We start from the raw sequence: 26,816 nt of genomic DNA on the forward strand, positions 1-26,816 counted from the left end.
GTTCCAGATGAAGTGATCAGAGTGAGTAGAGTCAGTGTGCATCAGGAATGTCTGCTGTTGGAGGATTCTCATGGATTCTTGTTGACTTTGGCTCAGCTGGGATCAGTGATGGATGGAGGGAATTTTACTGCAGTCGTCCTAAACAAGGAGGAGGAAAGGAGTTCCTTTGGATCATGTGTGCAGCAGGAACAGAGAACAAAATCACACTGCTGTCATTTCATTGGCCAATGAACACAATGCAGGCTGATGGACTAACGGCGTGCTAACTTCCATCCAAAGACACAGCCAGTGAGTCTCGTACTAACCACAATAATCATAGTAAGGGCAGCTCTGACTGTGCTTTTCTGTGAAATCAGCAACAGTTCACATCAATGAGAGGAGCCTGAAGGAGGATCAGTGTGTTCCTGCTGATAGAAACTGCTGGGACTGTGTGAGGTCCTGAGGACTGAGACTCGGGTGGAGCTCAGGATTTATCAGAGGAGAGCTGCCTGATTACATGTTTGTTCTTTGTTTTCAGCACATCCAGAAGTATACAGGCATGAATCTAACACACTAACAGATTCATGAGCTTTCATTGGTCACAGATTCAGCAGAACGAAGTCTCTCTCTGTGTGCGCACTGCTGAGAGAAAGCAGCCGAGTTCAGCTGATTATGCTGTGTTTCAGTCTAATCCAGCATTACTGAGGAGCAGTAAGTAACACTCAACTTAAGGACTGATGAAGAGTCTGAGGACAGAGAGTTTGGGCTCATTACTTGTTCTGATAACATCTCACCCTCTCATTCAATAAAAAAACACTGCAAGAAGCTGCTGTTAGATGTCATCCTGTCTCACCTCAAGAGCTCAAACAGGCTGATATGACTGTGTGAACCGAAAAGGTCAGAGCAACACTTTGCCCTCCACTGTTTACACACCGCTTACATTCAGAGTGTGTGAGCTTTAATGGGCAAGCTGCTGTGCTGGGTGACTAATGTGAGGCGGAGGGCAGACGCTGGAGGTCTGGATCGGATCCACATAACAGAAAAGCAGAAACAGCTTCAGTCTGAGTCATTCCTTTGATTCCAATCAGCACATTTATTGATCATTGCAGCTGTGGCTACAACGTAGCTGCCATCACCAGTGTGTGAATGTGTGTGTGAATGGGTGAATGACTGAATGTAGTGTAAAGCGCTTTGGGGTCCTTAGGGACTGAGTAAAGCGCTAAACAAATGCAGGCCATTTACCATTTAAGACTGAAACAGACGAGGATTGAACCACCAACACTCTGATTAGCAGCTGACCTGCTCAACCACTTGAGCTGCAACCACTGAGAAAGAAGGAGTAAGGTAGCAGAGTAGATTCATCATGGCTGCACTCTGGTGGGTTAACTTTGAAAACATGTCTCTAATACAGACTGAGTGTCTGCAGCAGGGACCTGAGAAAAACTGCAATATAGAATTAAACTCAGGGGACATCAATGAGTTGATCCCACTGTGCCTTTGAGCTGAGAGCAGGAAAAGGAAGAAACATATCTGAGTGACTAACTATATTCTTCTGTTAAAAAACACTATTGATAACTGTAGAAGACTGTTAGTTTGTTGTCTTTGTATCTGACAGAAAAAAGTCAGAATCATCTTCAGGGTTCGTGATCCTCAAACTGGAAGATCAGGTTTCAGTGTTTACAGTCAAATATTGGAGCTGTACCAGAAACAAACTGAGAGTTCAGTTTCTCTGCTTGTTTACACAACACGGCTGAAGGTACAAGGTATCATGTTAAAGAGTGAACTTTACCCTGAACTCGTCTGAAATCAAACACACTGATGAAGGTCAGAAGCTGCACACAGCTTCTACACAGTAAAGTCTGTACATGATCAGGATCCATTATATCAGACTAATTTTATTTGTGTCTTTAAATGTTTTTTACTTTTCTTGTGTAGTCTTGTGATATGATTTATTATTTTTTAGAGAAAATGATTAATAGTCAAAACATAATATAGTGTGTTTTTAATCGTGGGCAGGAGTACAGACGATCTCTGTCATTTCTTTTTCATTTGTGAGCAAGAAAAGAATCTGTGAAATGTCTAAAAGTCAGATTAAAGAAGGAGTTCATCCAGAATTAAACCCAAAACACATCATGTTTGTCTGCTCAGTAGAAAAGAGAGAAAATGTTAACGGGTCCTGTTTAAACAGCTTTACACAAAACCAGAAAGAAGGACCAAACAGGCAGAGTAGGTGTTCATCACACTTCGGTTGGTTATGTCAGTGAACATGTTTGTAATAAAGACTGAGTATATGCTTCAGGGACCTGAGACAAACTGCAATATGGAATTAAACTGAGGGGGCATGAACAAGTAGATCACACAGCAGGAGGAGCAGGAAGAAGCTTATAAGAGTGACTCACTCACTTCAGAATTGAAGTGTTAAAGTTGTAGTAGGCACATAGGTGATTCTTTGTATCTGGCAGTGAAAAAGTAAGAAAAACAATCACCTTCAGGGTTCATGATCCTCAAACTGGAACATCAGGTTTCAGTGTTTACAGTCAGATCTCAGAGCTGTACCAGAAACAAGCTCACAGGTCATTTCAGTTTCTTTGTTTTCACAGCACAGCTGAAGGACAACAGGGTTAAAAGGACATGCTCATGCTTTTACTCCTCAATCATTCACAGTCTGCAACGTAGGTTACCATGGTGATGTACATCAGTGAAAAGTGACCCTCTTTATAAAGACTATAGGGGGTCATCAGAACTGCAGAGAAGGTGATCGGCTGTCCACTCCCCTCCCTGGACTTAATTGCCTGCTCGGGATGTCTATCCAGAGCCAGGGCAATTATAAAGGACCACCTCCATCCTAACCACCACCTCTTCAACATCCTGCCCTCTGGAAAAAGGCTCAGATCCATCAGGTGCAAAACCAACAGACTAAAGAACAGCTTCTTCCCGTGGGCTGTCAGGACTCTTAATTAACTAAGAGTGTGAACAGACTTCCCCAACACATCCACTCTGACACTGCTGTTGATCATCTATGTGCAATATCTCAGTCTTTCCATGATCTGTGCAATATTTTTGGCTCAAGTGCAATTATTTTGGTAGAACTACCATCTCCACCCTAAAAGACCATAGCCCCTCCACCCATGTGGCCAACAGTAATGTTTTAATGTTCTTCATTATTAAACATTTGCACATAAATAAGTGACATCATATTCAGTACTTACTTTTAAAAGTTTACTCTTCGCCGCTCCACTTCCGCCATTTTTTTTCCGGCAAAATTATCCACACCCACCGCCGCGCTATGAATTGTGGGATATGTTGGGCCACAAAGTCTATACCGCCACATCCTTAAAATTCAGGGAAATGAAGGACGCATTTGAGGGCCGCATTTCGAGCAGCCTTCGAATTGGGACAATTTTTGAACGATGTTGTTAAATGAACATAACTGCTGCCCTTCCTCTGCCCTCCCACCTGTCCTCCTTCAGGTGGAGTCCCGCCTCCTTCCAGGAAGCAGCTCACCTGTGTGTCTGTGTTTAGTGTCCAGGTGTGGAGTGGAGCTTGTTGTTGGTGTGAAGAAACTGTAAGTTTGCTTTGTTTCCTCCTTTAACAGTTTGTCTTTAGGAACTTTACTGTTTGTTCAGCTCATGTTTGATTTCTTCACACAACAAACTGTGTGTCTTTGTATTTCCATTAACCTCCATTAACCCTTAGACGCAGAAGCAGGTCAAAAATCAGTCGGTGAAGTTCTTTTGTTCTTTAGTAAAATCATTTCTGCTTTGACAGTTTAATGAATTTTTCTTGTTCATGACACTAAACTGAGTGTATTCAGCTGCTGAACACATTCACACACAAATATTAGCTCTTTAATATGCATTTAACATCTAACTGATATTTGATGGAAAAAACAGTCTAGAAGATAAATTCCACACAAAAATGGAAAGCAATGTTTAGCTCTATGGTCTGTCCACATTAATCCTGAAACATCATCACTGGATGGAAGAAGCTTCTCATTAGCAGTGAATCAGTGTGTGTGCAGTTCTCTGCAAACTCAGCAGGAATAATTAGTGTGAAGCTTTAACTCTGCTGATCCTCTTTGAATCATGGATCAGCTGAAATGTTTAAAATGTTTTTCACGTGTTGGACTGACTGAAGCTTCCAGTCACAGTGAATCAGTGTGTGTCAGTGAATGCATCGTGTATGCTTCAGGCTCCATCTAGTGGACTGATAGTAGAGCAGCTGATGGCAGCTTCCTCTGCCTCACACTGCTGTCTGACTGCATTCAGCTGACACTGAGATGAGGCAGGAAAGAAGCAGCTGATATTTGGACAGCACACATGATGGAAAGGAGGATTTCAGTTGATGTGCACATGAATGATTTGTGTTTCCTCTGCAGGTGAAGTTAGAAAGTGTGTGTGAGCTGAATTGAGCAGCATGGATCAGTGTGAGGACAGAGAGGAGGGAGTCCCTCCCTCTAAAAGCACTCTGTGTGGGGAACATGAGAGCCAGACCAAAGCTCAGAGGTGAGATGACCATCTCTAACTGTCCATGACTCTTCTCCATGTCACAGCTCAGCACTCACATCATTGCTCCATCATTATTCACAGGAACCCACCTGGACCTCCACCTGATTCAGATTCAGATTCAGATTCCAGCTGTGTGTCCTTCAAGAGTTGCCGGTCTAGAACTTCCTCCATTGATCTTAAAGTCTCTGCTGCAGAGAGGTGAGCTGTTAGTAACATGAACTCTCTGATTTAAAGTTATTTTGATGTTTCCTGGTCTCTAAAATGCATCTCTATAGGAGAGCAGTGTCTCAAAGGAAAAACAGGCTCAGCTGTAACTGTCATTTTATCTGTTTTAAGACACTTTTGGACACAATTGTCTGTTTTTAACTATTTATTTTAATCACAGGTGTAAATTTAGACCTCACACATCTGGATCCTAAACTATGATAGAAACAGCTGCTAGCAGTGGGTAGATTGACTTTAGCCTGGTGGCTAAGCTAACAGAAACAAGCGTGCCAGCTGTGCTCTGTGAGGATGATATGCTGCTCTAGAAAGCAAACAAAGGTTTGTGCAGCTCCTCTTCAAAAAAGTGTTCAGAGAGTAGCTGCTTTATTAGACAAAAGCTCGTCGTGTGAGCGCAGATGTGTGTAACAGCTGGATGAAGGAGAACCATCACATTCACGTCTCCATCCCGCCTTTATTAATGAACTTTCTGTTGCTTGCAGATGACAGGAACACAAAGTGTTTGTGCCACGTGATGCTGCAGGATTTGTTAACATGTCCATGATGGTAACATCTCCTCGTCTAACTGCAAACACATGAGCGCTCCTAACGGCAGCTATCACAGCCACACAGGCAGACTGTTTCTCACTGTTGCATTCAGGGAGATTTGTTTTCCTGTAAAAGCTGAACTCTAATCTAAGAGGATGTTACTAACAGGAAACAGCTGCATTATCTGCAGTCTGTGTGATCACAGCTGCTTCAATCATGTTTGTGTCTGCAGAGGTCAGAGGTCACAGTCTGCAGGATCCAGCTGTCCGTCTGTGAGGAGTGACCGGTCCAAAGATCTACCTCTAAACTTCAGTGGTGAACCTGGACCAACGAGGTCAGAGAGCTGTGATGACTCCTTTACATGTTTGTGTTTCCTGGATAAATCTGACCTGAAACATCCTCAGATTGTTACAAAGATTCATTAAAAAGAAAACAATGAAAGAGAAAAGATCAAAATGTTAGACTTGGTCATTTGCTGTTTGAGGACAGTGATGCTGATATCTGTGGGGAAAGTGTGACCTGAGTGGGTTCATGTTTGTCTTTAAAGAACAGAGCTGCTCTGATTATCTTTGTGTCTGATCTGTTAAACAGTCTGAGAGGTCACACAGAGACCCAGCAGCTAAAGCCTGGATCATACTGGCTGCTGTTAATCAGACTCCATCAGGACAACACTGAACCACAGTGGTGTGGATGTAGTGGATAATCCCACCATACTGATGCTCAGATTTATTCACGGGGAACAAAACCAGATGTTACCTTCAGATTGTGACCTTTGGAGTGGACGATGCAGATTTCAATAGAGAATAAATGTTGTTGTTTTCCAGCTGTGAAAAAAGAATCTAATTTTCTGAACTTAAGAATTTATGATGCTGGAAAAAACATGGAGACTATAACACAACATTTCCACTGTATTCATAGAATGAATGTAAAACTGTCAGACATTCATTAAATATGCAAAATGTCCACAGAAACATCAGAGGGTCAGATGTGAAGCACTCAGTGATTTTGATCAAATGACTCATCAGTTATTGATCTGTACTACACTGATCTACCACGTTAGTAAAGCTGGTGTTCTGGTGGTGGAGAGACCTCGGATCATGTTCTGGTTTTGGAGCAGTGATCTGCTGATGGTTCAGTTTAATGAGCTTCTTCAAAATCATCCCTGACATCACCACTGAAAGGACGTCTATGAAAACAGACTGAAAATTACTGATATGTTCACAATCTGAGAGTTTAAAACTTGACAGACTTGATTCAGATGAAGTTATTTGGTTCTTAATCCTGTGTTGATCTAATTGTTCATGGTTCCTCCACAGAGTGGACCAGCAGAGCTCAGAGGTTCCCAGTGGTCAGTCTGCCCAGCAGCATCAAACACAGCTGGACTCCATATTTATGGTCTGTACATGTACAACAACTACTGTTACATCTATTCTGTTCACAGTCATCTCCATGCTGCTCTTTGTAGACCAGTGGATTGTCAGTGTGTCCAACATGGATCTGATGTTTGGCTCCATGATTTCAGTCTGATTGGCTCATTCATGAAGTATTCTGTTCCAGCTGCTGGAGGACAACATCATCACTTTTGTGAAGAACGAGCTGAAGAAGATCCAGAAGGTTCTGAGTCCAGATTACCCAGAATGCTTAGAGAGTCAGAGGAGCAGCAGCAGAGAGGCATTTGTGAAGATCACAGTGGACTTCATGAGGAGAATGAAGCAGGAGGAGCTGGCTGACCGTCTGCAGAGCAGTAAGAGGATTTATCTAAAGATTTAAGATGTTGGTAATAAGTGGAACACTTATTACTCTGTGAAGAAATGTATCAACATGTATTCAAATAAGTTTTTGTATGGCATTTATAAAAAGAAAATGATATTCTTCCTTTATTCAGAACTTCAAGCTGCAGTTTGTCATTGTAACCTTAAATCTACTTTGATGGGGAAGTTCCAGTGTGTGTTTGAGGGCATCGCTAAAGCAGGAAACCCAATCCTTCTGAAACAGATCTACACAGAGCTCTACATCACAGAGGGAGGGACTGCAGAGGTCAATGATGAACATGAGGTCAGACAGATTGAAACAGCATCCAGGAAACCAGACAGACCAGAAACGACCATCAGACAAGAAGACATCTTTAAAGCCTCACCTGGAAGAGATGAACCAATGAGAACAGTGCTGACAAAGGGAGTGGCTGGCATTGGGAAAACAGTCTTAACACAGAAATACACCCTGGACTGGGCTGAAGACAAAGTCAACCAGGACATCCAGTTCATATTTCCATTCACTTTCAGAGAGCTGAATGTGCTGAAAGGAAAAGTTCAGCTTGGTGGAACTTGTTCATCACTTCTTTACTGAAACCAAAGAAGCAGGAATCTGCAGCTTTGAAGACTTCCAGGTTGTGTTCATTTTTGATGGTCTGGATGAGTGTCGACTTCCTCTGGACTTCCACAAAACTACAATCCTAACTGACCCTAGAAAGTCCACCTCAGTGGATGTGCTGCTGATAAACCTCATCAGGGGGAAACTGCTTCCCTCTGCTCGCCTCTGGATAACCACACGACCTGCAGCAGCCAATCAGATCCCTCCTGACTGTGTTGGCATGGTGACAGAGGTCAGAGGGTTCACTGACCCACAGAAGGAGGAGTACTTCAGGAAGAGATTCAGAGATGAGGAGCAGGCCAGCAGGATCATCTCCCACATCAAGACATCACGAAGCCTCCACATCATGTGCCACATCCCAGTCTTCTGCTGGATCACTGCTACAGTTCTGGAGGATGTGCTGGAAACCAGAGAGGGAGGACAGCTGCCCAAGACCCTGACTGAGATGTACATCCACTTCCTGGTGGTTCAGGCCAAAGTGAAGAAGGTCAAGTATGATGGAGGAGCTGAGACAGATCCACACTGGAGTCCAGAGAGCAGGAAGATGATGGAGTCTCTGGGAAAACTGGCTTTTGATCAGCTGCAGAAAGGAAACCTGATCTTCTATGAATCAGACCTGACAGAGTGTGGCATCGATATCAGAGCAGCCTCAGTGTACTCAGGAGTGTTCACACAGATCTTTAAAGAGGAGAGAGGACTGTACCAGGACAAGGTGTTCTGCTTCATCCATCTGAGTGTTCAGGAGTTTCTGGCTGCTCTTCATGTCCATCTGACCTTCATCAACTCTGGACTCAATCTGCTGGAAGAACAACAAACAACAGGCTTTTGGTGGCCTTTCCAGTTTATGCTGTGGTTTAAACCATTTCCGGAGAAAATAAATCTTTACCAGAGTGCTGTGAACAAGGCCTTAACGAGTCCAAATGGCCACCTGGACTTGTTCCTCCGCTTCCTCCTGGGTCTTTCACTGCAGACCAATCAGACTCTCCTACGAGGCCTGCTGACACAGACAGGAAGTAGCTCACTGACCAATCAGGAAACAGTCCAGTACATCAAGAAGAAGCTCAGTGAGAATCTGTCTGCAGAGAAAAGCATCAATCTGTTCCACTGTCTGAATGAACTGAATGATCGTTCTCTAGTGGAGGAGATCCAACAGTCCCTGAGATCAGGAAGTCTCTCTACAGATAAACTGTCTCCTGCTCAGTGGTCAGCTCTGGTCTTCATCTTACTGTCATCAGAAAAAGATCTGGATGAGTTTGACCTGCAGAAATACTCTGCTTCAGAGGAGGCTCTTCTGAGGCTGCTGCCAGTGGTCAAAGCCTCCAATAAAGCTCTGTAAGTAAATATGTGATCATGTTTATTTTTAAAAAGTTGATTAAAAGTTGTCATAGATTTCTTCCATGGCAGATCCATGTCCTAAAACCATGAGCCCACATAGTTGTATAGTATAAAAGAAAAAAGGAGAACTTTTGACCACAATATTGTAAGTTGAACGAACTTTTGTTACAGCCTTTAAACACTTAAGGAGCTTAAAATGTTTTGATCTATGAACCCACATTAAACACTCTAGTTAAACTGTAAAAACAGAACATTAAAATCTGTATGTCTGCAAATGTATGTGCATTGATGTGAGCATGAGTGGAGATCTGAGGTTGGTTGGTAGGATGGACCCATGTGCAGAATCACATGTGTGCTAATGTTTCTTTGTTTGGATTTTTGAGAATTTGGTTCTTTTGTCGTTTCTCTCGGTATGTAGCCTTGGACTGGTTCACCTGAATCAGGGGTGTCCAGGCTGCTGGGTGTGGTGTGTTGATTGTTATTTATTGATATATATTATTTCTGTTCTAGAATTTATTAAAATATCAACATTTTAGTAATTTGGGGTATTTTTGTGTTTATTATTAACAGGAACACAGTTGAAAGTAACTGTATTGTTGGGATTGTCTAAATGATTAGTAGGAACTACTTCTTCCACTTGTCACAATAATGTGTGAAATTCAGCTGTAAAAATGCTTCACAGCTGACGTGTGCTCGCTCACTCAGGTGATGATCATAAGCGAGTCATGTGTGAAGATATTTCAGCTCCACAAACTGCCAAGATGCTAGTTGTGAGAAATGTGACAGGGGTGAAAACCTTATCCAACACAAATAAAAGTAAATCTTAACACAGAGTATTGCTGCAGGCAGGTACTATCCCTGTATAGAGGGGGGAAATATGGAGCTGGCAGTGTTGTATAGCACTGTTGGTAAACTTTGTAAAGTGACTAAAATCCAGGCTCCGGGTTTTTCTGTCTATGTTTACATGATGGGAATTCACTGCATCTTTCAAACTACAAATCCCATTTGTTCAAATTGTAGAGCATTTAAAGTTGACTATAGACTAGCTATTTTAAAAATATACACTGGGAGTAAAACAGCAGCTGTTGGCTTTAAGCAACAAAAATACAATTCAAAATATTTAATATAGGAAAGAGAGAGAAAAAAACACCATCCATCCATCCATCCATTTTCTTCCGCTTATCCAGGGCCGGGTTGTGGGGGCAACAGCCCAAGCAGAGAAGCCCAGACCTGCCTCTCCCCAGCCACCTCCTCCAGCTTGTCCGGGGGAACACCAAGGCATTCCCAGGCCAGCTGAAAGATATAATCTCTCCAGTGTGTCCTGGGTCTGCCCTGGGGCCTCCTCCCGATGGGACATGCCCAGAACACCTTGCCCAGGAGGCATCCTTGTCAGATGCCCAAACCACCTCAACTGACTCCTTTCAATGGCCTTTCCGGATGGCTGAACTCCTCTCCCTATCTCTAAGGGAGAGGCCAGCCACCCTTTGGAGGAAGCCCATTTCCATCGCTTGTATCCATGATCTTGTTCTTTCGGTCACTACCCACACAGCTCGCGACCATAGGTGAGGGTAGGGACATAGATCGATGGGTAAATTGAGAGCTTCGCTTTTACGCTCAGCTCTCTCTTCACCATGATGGATCGGTACATGGTCTGCATCACTGCAGCCACAGCACCAATCCACCTATTGTTCTGCCACCTCCTTCTCCCATCGCTCATGAACAAGACCCCGAGATACTTAAACTCATCCACTTGGGGCAGGAACTTGTCCCTGACCCAGAGTGGGCACTCCACCCTAAGGATCATGGCCTCAGATTTGGAGGTGCTGATCCTCATTCCCGCTGCCTCACACTTGGCTGCAAACCGTTCCATCACCCGATGAAGCCAACAGAATCACATCATCCGCGAAAAGCAGAGATGAGATTCTGAGACCCCCCAGGTGAAAGCCTTCCGCCACTTGGCTACGCCTAGAAATTCTGTCCATAAAAATTATGAACAGAATCGGTGACAAAGGGCAGCCCTGGTGGAGCCCTTCACCCACCGGACTTATTACTATCCAACTTATTGCCGGCTATGCCAACCAAGCTCTTGCAATGGTTGTAAAAGGATCGAATGGCCCGTAGCAATGGCCATAAAATGTTTCTCAGTTTTATTATTTTCTGTTTTTCTGTTTTTGATTATTAATTGAATATTTTAAAATTCAGGCTTTTTATGTTATACAAAACATCATATTTTCTTATGATGGCTTGTATTGTTTCTGAAGGAATAGTTTTCATCAGTATCGCAGATACCAGCCTGAATTTTACTTTGTATTGGATCAGAAAGGAAATCAGTGGCATCACACATCACTTACAGCAACTTCAGTACCACTTCATTTTAATAAACTGGGGGGAGGTGCACCAAGATTCAGTATGAGATAAAGAATTATTTTTAACTGTAAGGTTAATGGAGAAATCTGTTGTTGGAAATTGGAAGAACAGATCATCTTAAAAATCACTGCATTGTAGTTTTATTCAGGCCCCTTCAATCTGTGATCGCTGTTGCTTTGCATTGTAAATGCTACTATTACAAAAGTCACAAATATTAGTGTATGTGTGTGTTATTGGGTAATAAACCAAAAGAACAGAATCTACCAGCTCCTCACTGATTTCTGCTTAAAAACAACAAAAAAAGCAATAAAGCTCTGATTTGTTTTGTTGATCTCGTCTCCCTTCCCGCTTGATTTCAGACTGAGTGGTTGTAACCTGTCAGACAGAAGCTGTGAAGCTCTGTCCTCAGTCCTGAGCTCCCAATCCTCCCGTCTGACAGAGCTGGATCTGGGTAACAACAACCTGCAGGATCCAGGAGTGAAGCTTCTGTCTGCTGGGATGAAGAGTCAATACTGCAAACTGGAAACGCTGAGGTCAGATCAAGCAATATCGATTTTTTTTTTTTCATCAATTAACGTCATTTAATCAATTTCATTTGGAAAAAGTTAACATTGTGTGTATGTTTTTTTGTTTTTTAAATGAATCCATCCAAGTCACAGTAAACTGCCACATTTGTCTTTTGTAACATGAGGCAATAAGGATTCCAGCATGTCCTGAAACAGTGTTGAAATATTGTAAATGTAGTAGCTCCTCGTGGCACCATGAATATACTTTAACACAAGTGTTTCATGTCTTCTTGTCATCATTTTTTTCAGACTGAGTGGCTGTAACCTGTCAGACAGAAGCTGTGAAACGCTGTCCTCAGTGCTGAGCTCCCAATCCTCCCGTCTGACAGAGCTGGATCTGGGTAACAACAACCTGCAGAATTCAGGAGTGAAGCTTCTGTCTGCTGGGATGAAGAGTCAATACTGCAAACTGGAAACGCTGAGGTCAGATCAAGCAATATCGATTTTTTTTTTTTTCATCAATTAACGTCATTTAATCAATTTCATTTGGAAAAAGTTAACATTGTGTGTATGTTTTTTTTTTTTTTTTTAATGAATCCATCCAAGTCACAGTAAGCTGCCACATTTGTCTTTTGTAACACGAGGCAATAAGGATTCCAGCATGTCCTGAAACAGTGTTGAAATATTGTAAATGTAGTAGCTCCTCGTGGCACCATGAATATACAGGTCCTTCTCAAAAAATTAGCATATTGTGATAAAGTTCATTATTTCCTGTAATGTACTGATAAACATTAGACTTTCATATATTTTAGATTCATTACACACAACTGAAGTAGTTCAAGCCTTTCATTGTTTTAATATTGATGATTTTGGCATACATAACTCATGAAAATCATCAATATTAAAACAATGAAAGGCTTGAACTACTTCAGTTGTGTGTAATGAATCTAAAATATATGAAAGTCTAATGTTTATCAGTACATTACAGGAAATAATGAACTTTATCACGATATGCTAATTTTTTGAGAAGGACCTGTACAGGGTGGAACATTTATATGGATACACCGTAATAAAATGGGAATGGTTGGTGATATTAAAGTCCTGTTTGTGGCACATTAGTATATGTGAGGGGACAAACTCCTCAAGATGGGTGGTGACCATGGTGGCCATTTAGAAGTCGGCCATCTTGGATACAACTTTTGTTTTTTCAATAGGGCCATGTGACACATCAAACTTATTGGTAATGTCACAAGAAAAACAATGGTGTGCTTGGTTTCAACGTAACTTTATTCTTTCATGAGTTATTTACAAGTTTCTGACCACTTATAAAATGTGTTCAATGTGCTGCCCATTGTGTTGGATTGTCAATGCAACAACGATAGTGGGTCTATTCTTCATCAGTGGAAACCTCAAGGCCACTGGATATTTGAAATTGCTACATGATGATGTGTTTTCCTCTTTATGCACTGAAGCTGGCACGTTCCCTGAGTTTTTCCAGCAAGATGGTGCACCACCACATTATGGGTGCCAGGTCCGAGCATTCCTAGATGAACAGTTTCCTGGAAAGTGGATTGGTCGTCGTGGGCCAGTTGAATGGCCCCCAAGGTCTCCTAATCTGACCCCCTTAGACTTTTATCTTTGTGGTCATCTGAAGGCAATTGTCTATGGTGTGAAGATACGAGATGTGCAGTACCTGAAACTACGGATACTGGATGTCTGTGCTGGCATTTCTCCTGCGGTGTTGCTATCAGTGTGTGAAGAGTGGGAGAAGAGGGTTGCATTTACATTCCAACACAATGGGCAGCACATTGAAAACATTTTATAAGTGGTCAGAAACTTGTAAATAACTCATGAAAGAATAAACTTACGTTGAAACCAAGCACACCATTGTTTTTCTTGTGACATTACCAATAAGTTTGATGTGTCACATGGCCCTCTTCCTATTGAAAAAACAAAAGTTGTATCCAAGATGGCCGACTTCTAAATGGCCACCATGGTCACCACCCATCTTGAGGAGTTTGTCCCCTCACATATACTAATGTGCCACAAACAGGACTTTAATATCACCAGCCATTCCCATTTTATTACAGTGTATCCATATAAATGGACCACCATGTACTTTAACACAAGTGTTTCATGTCTTCTTGTCATCATTTTTTCAGACTGAGTGGCTGTAACCTGTCAGAAAGAAGCTGTGAAACGCTGTCCTCAGTCCTGAGCTCCCAGTCTTCTAGTCTGAGAGAGTTGGACCTGGGTAACAACAACCTGCAGGATCCAGGAGTGAAGCTTCTGTCTGCTGGGATGAAAAGTCAATACTGCAAACTGGAAACACTGAGGTCAGATCAAGCAATATCGATTTTTTTTTTCATCAATTAGAATAGAATAGAATAGAACAGAATAGAATGCCTTTATTGTCACTATACAGTTGTACAATGAGATACAGAGCATCTCCTACCCAGTGTAAACATGCTGGGGGGGGGGGTACAGTTCTGCAGCGCTATGTACATATGGACAATATTAACATAGGGAAAAAGATATATATATATATAAAATGTCCAATATACAAGCCGTAAGTAATATGTAATAAATAGTGTTATATACAGTTGAGTTATATACAGTTGAGTAATTGCACATAGAATCTGTATAAATAGTGTTATGTATATACAGTTGAGTTATTGCACATAGAATTGGTATAAATAGTGGTGGTCCATAGAGGAAGTGGGAAGTGGGGGGCTGTGTTATCGGTGCATGTGTGAGTTCAGGGTGGTTATCGCTTTGGGGAAGAAACTGTTTTTGAGTCTGTGGGTTTTTGTGTTGATGCACCTGTAGCGCTTCCCTGAGGGAAGCAGGCTGAACATGTTGAAGCCAGGGTGGGAGCTGTCCTTGATAATGTTTGCTGCTCTGGTGAGGCAGCGGGAGGAATAAATGTCCATCAGGGAGGGGAGAGGGCAGCCGATGATCTTTTGTGCTGTCTTGACCACACTCTGAAGCCTCACTCTATCTGCCTTGGTGCAGCTGCCGTACCATACCGTGATGCAGTAGGTAGGTTAGCAGGCTCTCAATGGACGAGCGGTAGAAGGTCAGCAGCAGGTTGGAGTTCAGCTTGTACTTCCTGAGGACTCTCAGGAAGTGCAGCCGCTGTTGGGCCTTCTTGATGACCGCTGAGATGTTTTCTGTCCAGGAGATGTCAGCAGAGATGAGGACACCAAGGAACGGAAAGTGTGGACCCTCTCCACACACTCCCCGTTGATGTAGAAGGGGGGCAAGTCAGTGCTGTGTCTCCTGAAGTCAACAATGAGCTCTTTGGTTTTCTTAGTGTTCAGTGCCAGGTTGTTTTCTGAACACTATGCTGCCAACTTCAGGACTTCCTCTCTGTACTCTGCCTCGTCTCCCTTTGAGATGAGTCCGACTACTGTGGTGTCATCAGCAAACTTGATGATGAGAGTGTTGTTGTGGGTCGAACTGCAGTCGTGGGTGTAGAGAGAATACAGGAGGGGGCTCAGCACACAGCCCTGTGGGGAGCCGGTGCTCAGTGTGTGAGTGGAGTAGAGATGAGGGCCGAGTCTTACAGTCTGGGGCCGGTTTGTGAGGAACTCCTTTATCCAGGCACATGTGAGAGGAGGGAGGCCAAGAGTGACCAGTTTGGTGATGAGGATGTCCGGGATGATAGTATTAAAGGCTGAGCTGTAGTCCACAAAGAGCATTCGGACGTAGCTCTGCCGCTGCTCTAGGTGACTCAGCACAGCGTGGAGGGCTGTGGCGATGGCGTCTTCTGTGGATCTGTTTGCATGGTATGCAAACTGGTGGGGGTCGAATTCTGGGGGGGAGGTAATCCTTGATGTGCTGAAGGACTAGTCTCTCAAAGCATTTCATGATTACCGGTGTGAGGGCCACAGGGCGGTAATCATTCAGGCTGGAGATGGGAGACTTCTTCGGCACTGGGATGATTGTGGCTGATTTTAGACAGGATGGGATGGCTGCCTGATCCAGTGAGAGGTTGAAGAGTCTGGTGAAGACGAGGGTGAGCTGGTGTGCGCATGCTCTTAGTACCTTGCCAGGTCCTCCGTCTGGACCGGCCGCCTTCCTGGGGTTCACTGCTAGGAGCACACGTCTGACATCGTGCTCCGTTACAGTGAGTGGAGCGGTGCAGGAACCAGGTGAGGATGAGGATGGGAGCAGGGCTGAAGCAGATGAGTGTTGCTGTTGTGGTGTTTCAAAGCAGGCGAAGAAGCTGTTTATTTCCTCTGCCAGCTGCACACTCAGGTTTTCTGTTTTCACAGTGCTGCCTCTGTGGTTGATGATGTCTTGTATTCCTGCCACACCTCCCATGTGTTGTTGCTGGACAGGTGGGACTCGATGTTCCTTTTGTGGTCTGACTTGGCTTTTCAATCCCCCTTTTCAGATCAGCTCGAGCAGCCCTGTACAGAGCTCTGTCACCTGACCTGAAGGCGGCATCACGGGCTTTGAGGAGTGAGCGGACCTCGCTGGCCATCCAGGGTTTTTGATTTGGGAAAACCCGAATGCTTTTGTCCACTGTCACATTTGCAGTACAGAACTTGATGTAGTCCAGTACTGATCCTGTGAAAGTTTCTAGGTCCTGGTGTTCAAATATGTCCCAGTCTGTCTCTGTGAAGCAGTCCTGTAGTTTGGAGAGAGCATTCTCCGGCCAGGTTGTAACAGTCTTTGTGGTGGGCCTGGCACTGCGCCTGAGGGGGGTGTAGGCTGGGGAGAGCAGGAGGGAGAGGTGGTCGGACTGACCGAGGTGGGGGAGGGGTATGGCTCTATATGCATGCTTGATGTTGGAGTAAAGATGATCTAGAGTGTTTTCTCCTCTGGTGGGACATTTGACATGCTGATAGAACTTTGGGAGTACAGTCTTTATGTTGGCCTTATTAAAGTCACCTGCAATAATGTGAACACCGTCCGGGTGGACCCGCTGCTGTTCGTTAATGGTGTTTAGCAGGATAGAGAGCGCCGTGTTTACGTTGGCATCGGGTGGAATGTACACAGCCGTGATGATCACTACTGTTAGCTCTCTCGGTAGAAAAAAAGGCCGGCATCTTACTGACATGTACTCGAGGTTCGGGGAGCAGTGACTGTTTATAATTGTCCCGTTGTTTCACCAGCTTTCATGCACGTGAATACAGAGCCCCCCCCCCCGCTCTTACCGGAGTCCTTTGTCCTGTCCCAGCGGAGCAGAGTGCGGCCTGCTAGCTGCACGCTAGCATCGGGTATTCCCGGGTGAAGCCAGGTTTCAGTGATGATCAGGGCACAGCAGTCACGAACATAGCGATTTCCCACTAGTTGTAATTCCAGGTCGTCCGTTTTTTGCACGAGGGATCTAGCGTTGGAGAGATAGAGGCTCGGCAGAGATGGCTTGTGTGGTTGTTTTTTAGCCTCAGCATAATGCCGGACCTACGGCCCCACTTTTGCTTCCTCTCCCTCCGTCTGCGCCTCTGCATAGTCCCGATAACAATCCACGGGGAGCCCGGTGGTCTCGCTATGTGATCTGGGATGTTGTGCGTGCGAAGAAAGTCCAGTGAAACAGATGTTTGATGCTGGTCACCGATGTCTATGAGGCTCTGGTGGGTGTAGCAAACTTTGAAAGTAGAGCCGATAGCGCAGAAAAAAATAAGAAAGACATACAAACTAAGCAAACTAAACAATAAAAAGGAGTACTGAGACGGAGAGCCATCTTTTATTTTTTAAATGAATCCATCCAAGTCACAGTAAACTGCCACATTTGTCTTTTGTAACACGAGGCAATAAGGATTCCAGCATGTCCTGAAAGTGTTGAAATATTGTAAATGTAGTAGCTCCTCATGGCACCATGAATATACTTAAACACAAGTGTTTTATGTCTTCTTGTCATCATTTTTTCAGGCTGAGTGGCTGTAAGCTGTCAGACAGAAGCTGTGAAGCTCTGTCCTCAGTCCTGAGCTCCCAATCCTCCCGTCTGAGAGAGTTGGACCTGGATAACAACAACCTGCAGGATCCAGGAGTGAAGCTTCTGTCTGCTGGGATGAAGAGTCAATACTACAAACTGGAAACGCTGAGGTCAGATCAAGCAATATCGATTTTTTTTTCATCAATTAACGTCATTTAATCAATTTCATTTGGAAAAAATTAACATTGTGTGTATGTTTTTTTTTTTTTTTTTAATGAATCCATCCAAGTCACAGTAAACTGCCACATTTGTCTTTTGTAACACGAGGCAATAAGGATTCCAGCATGTCCTGAAACAGTGTTGAAATATTGTAAATGTAGTAGCTCCTCATGGCACCATGAATATACTTTAACACAAGTGTTTCATGTCTTCTTGTCATCATTTTTTCAGGCTGAGTGGCTGTAACCTGTCAGACAGAAGCTGTGAAACGCTGTCCTCAGTCCTGAGCTCCCAGTCCTCTAGTCTGAGAGAGTTGGACCTGGGTAACAACAACCTGCAGGATTCGGGACTGAAGCTTCTATTTTCTGCAGTGGATAGTCCAAAGTGTACAATTCTCAGGTCAGGATTCAGTCTTTTCTGATGATGATTTAAAACCTGAGTCACATCGATAAATTTCTTACTCATTTACAACACACATGATTTGTCAAATCACCTTATATCTAACCCATTGATTTTGTAGTAAAACACAGGACCTCTTAATATTTATCTAAGAGAACAAATACGTTCAAGTTTCAGCACAAAAATATTAATCAGATTTTTTCCCTGGATCATCTGGGGCCATCGTTCGGTTGCCGGTTCGAGCCCCGGCTTGAACAGTCTCCGTAGTTAAGTCCTTGGGCAAGACACTTCACCCGTTGCCTACTGGTGGTGGTTAGAGGGCCCGGTGGCGCCAGTGCTCGGCAGCCTCGCCTCTGTCAGTGCGCCCCAGGGCAGCTGTGGCTACAATGTAGCTTGCCATCACCAGTGTGTGAGTGTGTGTGAAAAGATGGATGACTGGATGTGTAAAGCACTTTGGGGTCCTTAGGGACTAGTAAAAGCGCTATACAGGCCATTTACCATTTACCATGTGTGCACCCTCCTGGTTGAAGCTCTAGCAGCCTGTATTAGTGAATGTGACTTTAAATGAAATTGCTGCCCCTGTCAGGAAGAGGTCTGAGTGACAAACAAAACAGCAAATATGAGCACTGCATGTGTCTGAGACTACACAGATACAGACCTGAATGAGACACTAACTTTGTCTCTGAGAGATAACTTTTATTATTAAATACACTTCATTTCTCATCCGTGTAGAGAATGTAGAGTTTGACATGCTAATATTACAAAATGCAAAATCACACTGAGTCACAAAGAAATTTGGAGTATTTATGGTTCAGCTGATGAAATTGTTCAAACAAACCAGTGATTTACACAGAAACAGCACAAGTGAAACTTTTTCGGGGAACTTTCCACTAAGCTGGTCCTGGTACACCTGTAGACCCCAGCTTCTATGGACCGTGTGCTTAAGTTCTGTGCTGCTCTGATTTATTGCCCGTGCTGTCTTTCAGTTCAGCTTTGTCGAGCCTCTGGTAGGATTTTTGAATGTCAGACACTTTTTTTTACATGACCTGTGTAAAAAGAAAACAGTAAACACATTAAGCTGAACTAAGATGCACAATTTGAAAAATGGGGCTCAAAAAATGTTGCTGCTTTCTGGAAAGCAGCAACTGCTTTCCAGAAGACCCAATGGAGAAAGTGAAGAGAAAAATCAAAGATTAAGAAGAAGAAAATGGCAGAGGCAGTTTCTTTTGGACTGGCTGCAGATGGGGCAAGACTCTAGAAGCAGGATGATTGGAACAAATGTAAAGAGGCCATATGATAAACCAGGAGATGAATACTCTGGTATTCTGGGGATAGTGGGAGGGAGAGATGCCAGTAAATGATTTCAAGGATAAATTTGAGAGAATCAAAAGCAAGTGGGGAACTAAAAACATGTGGACAGACTCATAATTAGGCCAAAGACACATTAAAGGAATTATTACAGGTTTAGAAACAGGGATGGATATGAAGGAGCTTAGCATGAATTTGCATTGAGGAAAAAATATCAATGAGCATCAGAGGTGAGGAAACAGAAAACTAAAAGGATGTACTGGCAGGAATACTGCAGTACTTTAGGAAGAACTACACCAATTCAGAATGTGTGGAGTACAGTTAAGAACATGAACGCAGACAGGAAACAGCAGTTGTCCTAAAGTAAATTCAAACTCCTTCATTAAATGCAGCTGGTTGAGTTGAAAACAATGGAGAATGATTCTGTTAAGTTGTTTATTCTCTATAGAAATGGAGCAGAAGGAGTACATGCAGAGCTGGACATGGGCTGTATATACAAGTGTGTATCTGTGTTGTCTGTGAGCAGAGGAAACAAAGAGCTTTGATTCTCCCACAATGAGTGAAATATAAATGTAGTTTACATAATACCTATTAAACAGTAACAGGACTGGCTGGCTTATGATACACTGGACATTTCCATCAGTGCGTTTATGAAGCCACTGTAAGTAATAACAGGTTTATTACCTGTCAGGACCTTTGTGGTTATTAGTTTATTGTATGGCCTGTTAATGTGTGTCGAGAGGAGTTGTTGTTGAAGCTAACAGTATCATTATTATTTCAACTGCAATTAACTTTTTCACCATAAAGTGTCACCATCAGGCTTCAATGACAGTTGCCAGTATTAATAGTATTAATGAGCTACAGGTAGTGTGGATGGGAAAATGTAGAGATGCTGGGCAAACAATTTGATCAAATCCACAGTGGGAATAATTGAAGTGATGACGGCAGATGTGAGAGAACAAAAATGAATCATATTGAAATGTTAAATCAGGAAAATCCTGGAGAAGAGGATAGTTCTAATGTTCAGTTTGTAATGTTTGAATTCAAAGCAGCTCTGAAATGCATAAAAATGACTTCACCTGGGAAGGATCAGGTGTGTTACATCATGATGAAGCAGGTAGAGGATGCTCTGCTGCTCTTCTATAATAGAATATATCAGGAAGCTGTGAAGAACTGTGAAACCAGGGAAAGACCCCACTAAGACCACAGGTTATAGGACCACAGGTTATAGGCCTACAGCTCTAACATCTCATCCAGGGAAAGTCATGGAAAGAATGACAGTGGACAGACTGATGTATGTGACGCAAAGAAGGCAGCTGTTTGCACCTTCTCAGCAGGGGGAGGAACACCATGGACCCAGCAGTCAGTTAGAGTCAGAGATAAGGAAAGCTGAGTGCATTAGGAGATGAGGTGTGGTTTGTATTAGCCATCTTAAATGATGGAAATGAATGAGCTGTTCCTGGTTAATATTCTGTGTTTGCTAACAGTATTACAGACCCAGGCCTAATCTGTCATCTGTTAACACGTCCAACATCTCCTCATTTATTGGTGGATAATCCACTAACACGTTTTAATGCACAAGTTCATGTGATTTCTGTGTGCTGATAACATCCAGTCTGTTCTGTGTGGAAATAAAATAACTCAATGAAACCAGACGAGGTCATTTCTGGAGAAATTGTGGTGGGATTGTTGCTCCTGCTGGTCTCAGTCTGTGTCGCTGCTGCTGATACAAAGTTGGAGGTAAACAGGTCGGCTAAAAAAGCTGAAGGGAGATGGCTCATAAACAAGTGACCGCCACTTTATTAGGTCACAGGTGTACTGTACCTGAGACAGTGGCCACTGTGTACCTAATAAAGTGTCAGCCATGTTAAATGTGTTTCCAAGAGGAGAAAACCAGCTGGCAGAAAAGGCAGGGAGGTGTTCTTTCCACCTAAACAGGAGAGGAATATAAAGATAATGAAGGTCACAGTTTGAATCAGTCATATTTCATTCAACACAGTGATGTACTGATCCAGGATCAGTCCAATCACCAGCAGTTTGATCCACGGATGGATTGAAGTGTATTTGTGAAAATGTTGGACTGTTCCTTTATCAGTGTGTAACAGTGTGTGTATGAGAGCCATGTAATGTCCATGTGTGCATGCTGACTGTGCTGCTCTGACCCCTCCTCCTTTCAGGGTGGAGCCTGCTGGAGTCCGATGGTTGAGACCAGGTCTGAGGAAGTGTAAGTGTGTTTTTAATGGGATTCATGAAAACAAAGCAGCACACATTCAACCATCTTCATCATGTCAGGAGTCATCATCAAAGTGTCAATCAATGAACAGATGATGGATCAATAACTGCAGCTGGATTGTGTTTGTTCTCTCCATCAGATTCCTGTCAACTCACAATCGACACAAACACAGTGAACACAAACCTCAAACTGTCTGACAACAACAGGAAGGTGACACATGTGAAGAAGGTTCAGTCATATCCTGATCATCCAGACAGATTTGATGTTTATGAACAGCTGCTGTGTAGAAATGGTCTGACTGGTCGCTGTTACTGGGAGGTCGAGTGGAGAGGATACGTTGATATATCAGTGAGTTACAGAAGCATCAGAAGGAAAGGACGCAGTGATGTCTGTGTGTTTGGACTCAATGATCAGTCCTGGAGTCTGAGCTGCTCTAAAGATGGTCCTCGTCATGTCAGGCACAATAACAGACAAACATCCATCTCCTCCTCCTCCTCCTCCTCCTCCTCATCCTCCTCCTCCTCTGTCTCTAACAGAGCAGCAGTGTATGTGGACTGTCCTGCTGGCACTCTGTCCTTCTACAGAGTCTCCTCTGACACTCTGATCCACCTCCACACCTTCAACACCACATTCACTCAAACTCTTTATCCTGGGTTTAGACTCTGGTCTCCTGGTTCCTCAGTGTCCCTGTGCTGAGTGGAGTGTAAAGAGTGTCTCCTGTTAGAGAAACACTCTGACTGTTGAACAGATAGTTCAGTCTGTACATGTCTGTCTCTTTCACTCACAAACACGTTTTCAGATTCATGGATTCAATCAGTTGATGTTTGAAACTCTTCTGAATGATTCCTTGTAAACTTCTTCCTATTATGTTAAGAGACATGGTTACAAAGCAGATTTCAAACTCCAGGCTGTCAGTCACGCAGTAGAACTTAGGAATAGAGCAGCTGTGAAATCTGTCTATGTTATTATGCTCAGCATCTTTTAGTTTACATTTTGACTGCACAATTGTGAGCTTTTTATGATGCACAAAAGCAACATTTTATTTTATTTATGGAGCATTATTTAATAAATGCTAATAATTTTGAGTAATTTTTTCATGTACATCTAAGCTGTATGTTAATAAAAGTGCCTGTGTGACATCTGGGACACAGCTTTGACTAAGAACACTTTTTGTTTTGTTCTTACTTTATGGTTTAAAAAAATATCGAGATATATATCTTATAGTCGGCACATAGTCGGTGTGTCCGGTCTGGCTCTGGAATGGTTTCAGTCATACCTTTCCAACAGATCTTTTATTGTCTTTGCAAATCAGTTTATGTCACACTCTAAGGACCTGATATGTGGGGTCCCACAGGGTTCAGTTCTGTGACAGATTATTTTTCTCCTGTACATGTTACCCGTAGGGCTTATAATTAGGCAGTTCCCTGATGTGTCTTATGACCTCTCTGCTCTTTTAAGCTGATGGAAGTCCATAAACTGTCCTCTTTAACCCTTTAAAACCAGTCGGAGCAGGCAAGCTCTGTTTTGCGTAACTATTTTTAAATCCCTGTAGAACCAGAACCACGTAAGCTAGCACAATGATTTTTTTCTGCATATGAAACCGGAGGAGTTGTACTTTCATCTTATCCCATCAGCTTGCCCTAGGTCAAGGTTTCCTTCCACATAAAGCTTTGCAAAAATTGCATTAAAAGTACTGGCAGCAACAAAAACATGATATTCCCGAAACACGCTTTGCTGATCCGATCAGCTGTTCAAAACACTTCCTACGTTGGAATAGACGTCAGAGCGAACTATCGCATGTCCGCCATTACTTGCCCGAAACCGGAAGTGACGTAATTACCGCGGGAAATGTAGTGTTTTACCTTCGGGGCCTTATAAGCCTATACTGGTGTTTTTAAAAGTCATGTTTTGCAATCGTGGCTCAAGAGTTGGGAGTTCGCCTTGTAATCGGAAGGTTGCCGGTTCGAGCCGCGGCTTGGACAGTCTCGGTTGTTGTGTCCTTGGGCAAGACACTTCACCCGTTGCCTACTGGTGGTGATCAGAGGGCCCGGTGGCGCCAGTGTTCGGCAGCCTCGCCTCTGTCAGTGCGCCCCAGGGTGTCTGTGGTTACAATGTAGCTTGCCATCACCTGTGTGAATGGGTGGATGACTGAATGTGTAAAGCGCTTTGGGGTCCTTAGGGACTAGTAAAGCGCTATACAAATACAGGCCATTTACCATTTACCATGTTTGACTTTATTTTCGTTATGCTGACTTTTTCGTACTGGGTACTAGCTAGCATGACGGAGTTTCTATACAGCTGGGTGGGTGCTATGATGTTACTGATAGTGAACTTTATTTTATTCATAAGGTTAGTTAGTAGAGTTGCCAACCGTCCAGTAAAAAACAGAATCGTCCCGCATTCAGAGAAAATATCATGCGTTTCGTATTGAGCTGAAAAGGAACACAGTTTGTCCCGTACTTCAGCTACAATGAAAAAGACACAAAGCTGGAGTTATTCTGCGTCTTTATGCTGTCAGCTGCCTCTTCTTCTCTCATTCAATCATGAAACTGATCAATGATCAGCTGATCGGTATTTCTGACGCAAGTCCCGTCTCTCGTTTGTTTATCGCCCACTTTGCGCCAGAAAGAGGAAACCAGCGGATGTTGCGTTAAACAACAGCAGCGCCTTTAAGCTTGATCAGCTGTTGTTAGAATTTATTTAATATTAATTTCTAGCATCAGCTGATATTTGCTGGAGCCACAGCTGTAAAAGCTGCTGGTCATGTGTCAGTTTGGATATCCTAGTGCGAGGAAAACATGCAGATGAAACCAGGAGATGTCCTTACTGAATCATCAGAGCTGAACAGGTGAGGGAGAAACAGGTTTACATTTAGGTGACATGAATTAGTTGAAGGGAAGTTATGAACTGTTTCTGAGAGACAAATAACACCAGGATCCTTTTCTACGTAGCTGACAGCTGGTAACTGTGCAGGGGCGGATCTAGCAAAGTTTTGCCAGGGGGGCAGGTAGGGCATTAACAGAGAAAGGGAGACACAGAGAAATACTTTTCTTTCTTATTAAGTGTGCCTATGCCAAGACGCACACTTATTACTATTCGTCGGATTTATTGTTATTATTATTATTATTATTATTCAGTTTCCGCCTGAAATTTTGCAGCGAAACTCTTTTAGTGCAAATTTGGGCCAATTTCTAGGCTCCTGAGAAAGATTCTACTTTTGGCCCCATAGAAACAGACTTCATTTGTGGTGTGTTGGCTCTCTCTAGTGGTATACCCGGAGTAGTACAGCCAAAAAAGTGTATGCTTGGGGGGAAACTCCATATCCCACAATTCATAGCACGCCTCTACAGAGTAAACAATGGCGGCCACCACTTCGTTTTATATGTCTTTTATTAGTATCTCTAGGTCACAAAATCAACTTTTAAGATATTTTCAGGCGAGAATGTAGGTGTGTAAACTTCAAATATCTGCTCGTTTTATCAAGATATCCTATATTAGCAACACTTCTCTTACGTGTTGCTGATAGCCGGCTAGCTAGCTAGCGCCGCTAGCGACCCTTCATGAAAAAGCACCCAGGCTTGCCTTACAGTCAGGCCGCTGACTCTTGTTTCACCACCCGATCGCTCGCCAAGGGTCTGTGTTTTAGCTGGACTTATTTTTCGTTTATATGGGCCGATGATGCTGGTTGATGTGGAAAAAATAACTGAGTTGTTTGGTGGTGGAGCTACAACAGAGGGCAGCTATCCACCGGTGTGTGACAGAAAGGACATGCTGCGAACGAGAGGCAACCGCTGATCGACTGGTGTTTGCTAACGCGGAGCTCAATCGTGGATCAGGGAAACCGAAGGCAGGAGCGTGAGGTGAACTGAATTTCAGGTAAGAAGTTATCAACTGCACTCTATTTGGGTCAGATATAAACCGAGTTTAGGTATAGTTTATTTTCGTTGTGCTGACATTTTACAATTGTACTGCGTGCTAGCTAGCACGACGGAGTTTCTATACAGCTGTGTGCGCTAAGTTACTGACGTTTAACTTTATTTTATTCATAAGGGTTAGTTCGTAGAGCTGCCGTACAAACAGAATCGTCCCACATTCAGAGAAGATATTACGATTTGTTCTGTGGTTACGAAGCCTCCCCTGTCATTCTCTGCCTGTTGCAACTTCAATCATGAAACTGATCAATGATCGGCTTTTCTCTTTTGTTTGTTTATCGGCTAAACAACAGCAGCACGTTTAAGCTTGATCAGCTGTTGTTAGAATTCATTTGATTTTAATTTCTAGTATCAGCTGATGTTTGCTGGAGCCACAGCTGTAAAAACGGCTGTTTCAAACCAGATGTCCTTACTGAATCATCAGAGCTGAACAGGTGATGGAGAAACAGGTTTACCCTTTAGGTGACATGAATGAGTTGAAGGGAAGTTATGAACTGTTTCTGAGAGACAAATAAACACCAAGCTCCTTTTTTGTGTAGCTGATAGCTGGTAACTGTGCAGGGGCGGATCTAGCAAAGCTTTTGCCAGGGGGCCAGGTAGGGCATTAACAGAGAAAGGTGGACACAAAGATATACTTTTCTTTCTTACTCTCATATAAAATATTTAGCTTTAATTAAATAGTTATCTGAATCTTACAACCAAAGTTTGTATAATAATACACAAGATTGGCTGTAGACCATTGTTCATCATTCAGAACACTGTGTAAAAATAACAAAAAACAAAAAGTGAATGCAAAAGTGCATAAATATTTATTTTACGTGTTTGATGTGTGTGGCGGGGCGTGGTCTGCAGTGCCGCTGCAGGGGAGGTGGACCCACCTGAGGGGCATCTGCAATCACGCCTCTCGGGCGTAGTCTGTGCTCTCTCGGCTGTTTTTTGGGTGTGTGTTGGGCTGTGAGTTGAAAAGCTACAGCCAGCTGTGTGGGTAAACCAACCATGTGTGAAAAGTGGTCCATAACGTAA

At 43.2% G+C, this 26,816-nt stretch overlaps 1 protein-coding gene across 1 annotated transcript in view; it reads left to right on the top strand.

Annotated features, from left to right (window-relative positions):
* The window catches only part of LOC116333456 (ribonuclease inhibitor-like), a 47,036-nt gene that overhangs the window by 15,864 nt on the left and 4,356 nt on the right, over nucleotides 1-26,816 (top strand). Inside the window, exons 2-6 of the mRNA XM_039603084.1 lie at nucleotides 11,669-11,842; nucleotides 12,125-12,298; nucleotides 13,978-14,151; nucleotides 17,699-17,872; nucleotides 18,153-18,320. Coding sequence (XP_039459018.1) covers nucleotides 11,669-11,842; nucleotides 12,125-12,298; nucleotides 13,978-14,151; nucleotides 17,699-17,872; nucleotides 18,153-18,320 — 864 coding nt within the window. The remainder of the gene's footprint in view (nucleotides 1-11,668; nucleotides 11,843-12,124; nucleotides 12,299-13,977; nucleotides 14,152-17,698; nucleotides 17,873-18,152; nucleotides 18,321-26,816) is intronic.

Source organism: Oreochromis aureus, linkage group 3, assembly GCF_013358895.1.
Source record: "Oreochromis aureus strain Israel breed Guangdong linkage group 3, ZZ_aureus, whole genome shotgun sequence".
In the NCBI taxonomy this organism is placed as follows: Eukaryota; Metazoa; Chordata; class Actinopteri; order Cichliformes; family Cichlidae; genus Oreochromis; species Oreochromis aureus.